This window comes from Rutilus rutilus, assembly GCF_951802725.1.
Source record: "Rutilus rutilus genome assembly, chromosome: 16".
NCBI classification, from domain to species: Eukaryota; Metazoa; Chordata; class Actinopteri; order Cypriniformes; family Leuciscidae; genus Rutilus; species Rutilus rutilus.
The window spans coordinates 7,729,057-7,733,408 of record NC_140224.1 but is presented as its reverse complement, the minus strand read 5'-3'; the positions used below and the strand labels follow the sequence as shown (position 1 = coordinate 7,733,408).

At 43.5% G+C, this 4,352-nt stretch overlaps 1 protein-coding gene across 1 annotated transcript; it reads left to right on the top strand.

The window, feature by feature from the left end:
- Positions 1-1,065: 1,065 nt before the first annotated feature.
- Positions 1,066-3,501, top strand: egr2b (early growth response 2b). Its single transcript, XM_084433793.1, has 2 exons — positions 1,066-1,397; positions 1,758-3,501. Exons 1-2 carry the CDS (start codon positions 1,226-1,228, stop codon positions 2,831-2,833), a joined length of 1,248 nt encoding a protein of 415 aa, XP_084289919.1. The 5' UTR covers positions 1,066-1,225; the 3' UTR covers positions 2,834-3,501.
- Positions 3,502-4,352: the final 851 nt, after the last annotated feature.

The window sequence follows — 4,352 nt, the reverse complement described above, 5'->3', positions numbered from 1 at the left end:
CGTATATCTTAGTAAGAGCAGTTTCTAAAACCCACGGGGGGAATTCACTTCTATCATCTTTTTGATTTGGTCGCATCTTTAAACCTCACAGCGGAAAGCATTTCTATTTACGTATACAGGCATTTACATTTGGAAAGTTTTAGTTTCTTGCGCTTTAAGTGTTAATTGGAGCAAGAGTTGGATTAATTGAAGTATGGGCATATAGCCTACCCTATTCAATGTTTAGGTTTAGCCTATATTACGAAAAACAAAGCAGTGAACAAAACTGTGTGAGCCAGGAATTCTCATGCGGTTATAAGTGTGCGGGTTTTTTTATCAAATGCACCATGAACGCTCCAACGCCAGCAGTAGACAGCAAAACAAAAATACATCAACTTTTGTTTAACTATTATAATAAATTTACTTTCCAGTAGCACTCTAATTATAGAACACCATTACTAAAAACGTTTCCCTCTTTCCAAAAACATGGGGTCTATTTAAATAGCGCACTTTCCGACCGTGCCATTGAAGCAAAGGTAGAAATTCCGTGATTGTGTCTCTCATTTGATTGTGGTTTTCTGCCGCTATGAGCCGCGTCTCTTTGCTCGGCAACACTCGCGAGTTTCCGATACTCAATTTCCGGAATATGTTCCATAAATGGACGAAGGGGTGTAGCTGTTTACCGGATAAAACCATTTATGGTGTGAAATTTAACCGGAATTCCTGATTGAGAATGATGCGTTGTATCAAAACGGAAGATTTTTTTTCCACTTAGGATTCATTATCTTTCAGCGAGCGTATGCTTTTAGCTTATTTATGTTATTTTCTTTTATCTAAAAATATTTTCAAACAATATGCAATATAGTTTGCTATTTTTCTTCTCCGAGCACATTGCTTTTTATGCATGAGCGGCTGTACAGAGAAGATTCTCCATTGACAAGTATTACCTCAACGCGTCACGCAGTCTATAACCAATCAGATCGCGCAGCGCTACTTTTCTTTTGCCATTCAGTCCTTAAATGGTCAGTGACGTAGTGACACATTGATAGGCTCACCATAAATACATACTACCACTAGAAGCTCCGCAAGGATCTGTCATTCAACAACACAGAGCCGTCAGATGGCATCACAGTGAACGCTAAATAACCCGTTTACTGACAGCTTTCCACATGAAACGTTTTGAGCGAGCGTTCGCACAGGCACAAAACACTTTGTGAATATCAGAACGAGTGCTTCTTAGGACTTCATGATGACAGCTAAAACTTTGGAGAAAGCCCCCGTAACTCTGGGTGGCTTTGTGCACCCGCTTGCCGAAAGCATCTACTCAGTGGACGAGCTTGCCACATCACTGCCAGCATCTGTGACTATATTTCCAAACGGTGATTTAGGAGGACATTACGAGCAGATGCACTCTGGAGGTAAGAATGATGCGCGCATCTCAACTGCTTCCATCCTCACGTGCTCTCTGTGTTGATATATCGTTCGCATCTAGGGTATTCAATGGGAATGAAAACGTGGTTATTTTGTATGGGAAATCCAACTTGCTTAAACTGGAAACATGCAGTGTGCTTATGTTTGACTAGTTCTAGAAAAGAAAACGGTGACAGAAATGATTGCAAACAACGATGCTATGCCTAATGATGATTTTACAGTGAGCAGCTTTTTACTGATGTGTGCGTAAAAGCCACGCGCTTTGCATCTGATGGTTGCATGATCCATTAAGACAGCCTTCTTTCACGTGTCTCTAAACCTTGCTTTTATGTGCTTTTTTTTTGCAGATGGCTTGCTTAGCGGGGATATGAGCACGGATAAGCGCTCCCTCGACTTATCCTATTCCGGCAGCTTCGCGCAACCAGCTGGCCCTCGCAACCAAACTTTCACCTACATGGGAAAGTTTTCCATCGACTCCCAGTACCCAGGAAACTGGAACCCAGAGGGCGTGATAAACATAGTGAGCGCGGGGATCCTGGGCATGACCCAGCCATCCTCAGCATCCTCGTCACCGGCATCCTCAGTGTCCCCCGGTCACTTCTCCAGCACTCTCAGCTGCACCATGGCGCAGAACCAGGCAGACATGGAGCACATATACTCTCCCCCGCCACCCTACTCTGGATGCGGAGAGATGTATCAAGACCCATCCGCATTCCTCTCCACCTCCACCTGTCCGATCTCCTATCCTCCGCCATCCTACTCATCCCCAAAGCCAAACACAGACTCCGGGCTGTTCCCCATCATCCCGGACTACGCCGGCTTTTTCCAACCCCCGTGCCAGAGGGACATGCAGTCGATGCCCGACCGCAAACCGTTCTCATGCCCGCTGGACTCTTTCAGAGTCCCGCCCCCTTTAACCCCCCTGAACACTATCAGGAACTTCACACTGGCGGGGCCGGTATCTGATGGACCCCGGCTACCCACAGCCTACAGCCCGCAGAATTTGCCCCTCAGGCCCATCCTGCGCCCGAGGAAGTACCCCAACAGACCCAGCAAGACGCCCGTGCACGAGCGTCCCTACCCCTGCCCGGCGGAGGGCTGCGACAGGCGCTTCTCCCGGTCCGACGAGCTCACTAGACACATCCGCATCCACACCGGCCACAAACCCTTCCAGTGTCGGATATGCATGAGGAACTTTAGTCGCAGCGACCACCTGACGACCCACATCCGCACGCACACCGGAGAGAAACCGTTCGCATGCGACTTTTGCGGGAGAAAGTTCGCGCGGAGCGACGAGAGAAAGAGACACACCAAAATCCACCTGCGACAGAAGGAGAGAAAATCCTCCTCTTCGTCCTCTGGTGTGTCCAGCTCAGAGCGCGGCGTCGCCACGGGCATCTGCTCGTCCGCTTCAAGCCAGTAAACTTTCAACTGGACTGTGCAATATCCAACACTATGTAGGCAATATAATGACAATAATAATGCACCATTCGTAATATATTAAAACTGGGTGAAGTGATGTTGTGAAATCAAGTGCCAAATCGATATGGACACATTTATTGTGCGCACTTTTAAAGGTGGTGCGATGTTCGTCTTCTTTTTGCCTCAGTCGCATGCTGACTGACCAAACGCACTTTGTTTGAAAATATTTAGGCCAATTAATTTAATAATAATAAAATAACCTTAGATAGCACGTGGGAGAATTGTGTCTTAGATGGAAAGTTGAGAGGTTGTTCATTTTCAAGTTCATTTAAACTAAACTTTCAGAAGTGTCAAAAGGTGTCTAACATCACTATCTTCTCCCATTGTCGTGCCTTTTGTCCGTTCATCTTGTACATACACCAGAAGGCTTGAATTAAATTGTACATTATCCTTTAATATGAAAGTTTTTGAAGATATATTTTTGTACACACTGTTTCGTGTTGCATTTGTGCTTAAACAAGAATTGTATATAGCTGAACTCATAGCGATTTGACGTTTGTTCCGTTGTTGTTCTGACTGATATAAATGTATTTGTTATGAAGTGACTAACGCAGGTCAATAATGTCCTACTTTGTCAACATGAAAATAATAAACAACACCTGGATTGTGAACTTTTGTTTAACTGACTGATTTTTATTAGAGATAGAGGGGTGTAAAAGGAAAAAGTGAAGTAGACTTGTAGGGACATTCCCGATTTGGCACCATTGAGCTCTGACTCATGGTCCCATAAGGGTCAGCACCCACACACACATTGTGTTGTTTACAAGTGCACAAAGGGTGTGAATATTCACAATCCTTAATTTTCAGTACAGGGTAATGTTTAAGGTGGACAAAATGACTCACTCTGTGATCTATAAATGTACTGATTTGACAGAAAACACAATGTTAGGACCACTCTTTACAGAGTCCACGGTATGAAAATTGAGAAACGACAATGAAAAATGACAAATAATTGTTGCCACTGTATGCACCTCTGTGGTTTTATGTGGTTGAAGGTGTACCAACCCCCACATTTAGGGCTGGGACAACCCCATATTTACATCACAGCAACATGATGACAATATTTACAATGTTATAACTAAGAGGATGAGATGCTATAACTAAAGAACTGCATTTATATAAGTGAATATTTGAAAGCATCACCGATACACTGAAAATTTGACTTTACTAATGTTGTATTCACGTCAGTCTAGAAAAACAGGGATAGTTCACTTCAGAATGAAAATTCTGTCATCATTTACTCACCCTCGTGTTGTTCCAAACCTGAATGCTTTTCTTTCTTCTGTTGAACGCAAAAGATGATATTTTAAAGAATGTTGGTAACCAGACAGTTGACGGTAGCCATTGACTTCCATAGTAGGAAAAATAATAATATGGAAGTCAAATCCCGTCAACTGTCTGGTTACCAACATTTTTCAAAATATCTTCTTTTTGTCTTCAACAGAAGAAAGAAACTCATA

Bases quoted from the DNA above. Each gene is read 5' to 3' on its own strand.
- egr2b (XM_084433793.1), top strand. From the start codon at position 1,226: ATGATGACAGCTAAAACTTTGGAGAAAGCCCCCGTAACTCTGGGTGGC. The intron at 1,398-1,757 runs GTAAGAATGATG...TTTTTTTTGCAG, and splicing joins CGAGCAGATGCACTCTGGAG to ATGGCTTGCTTAGCGGGGAT.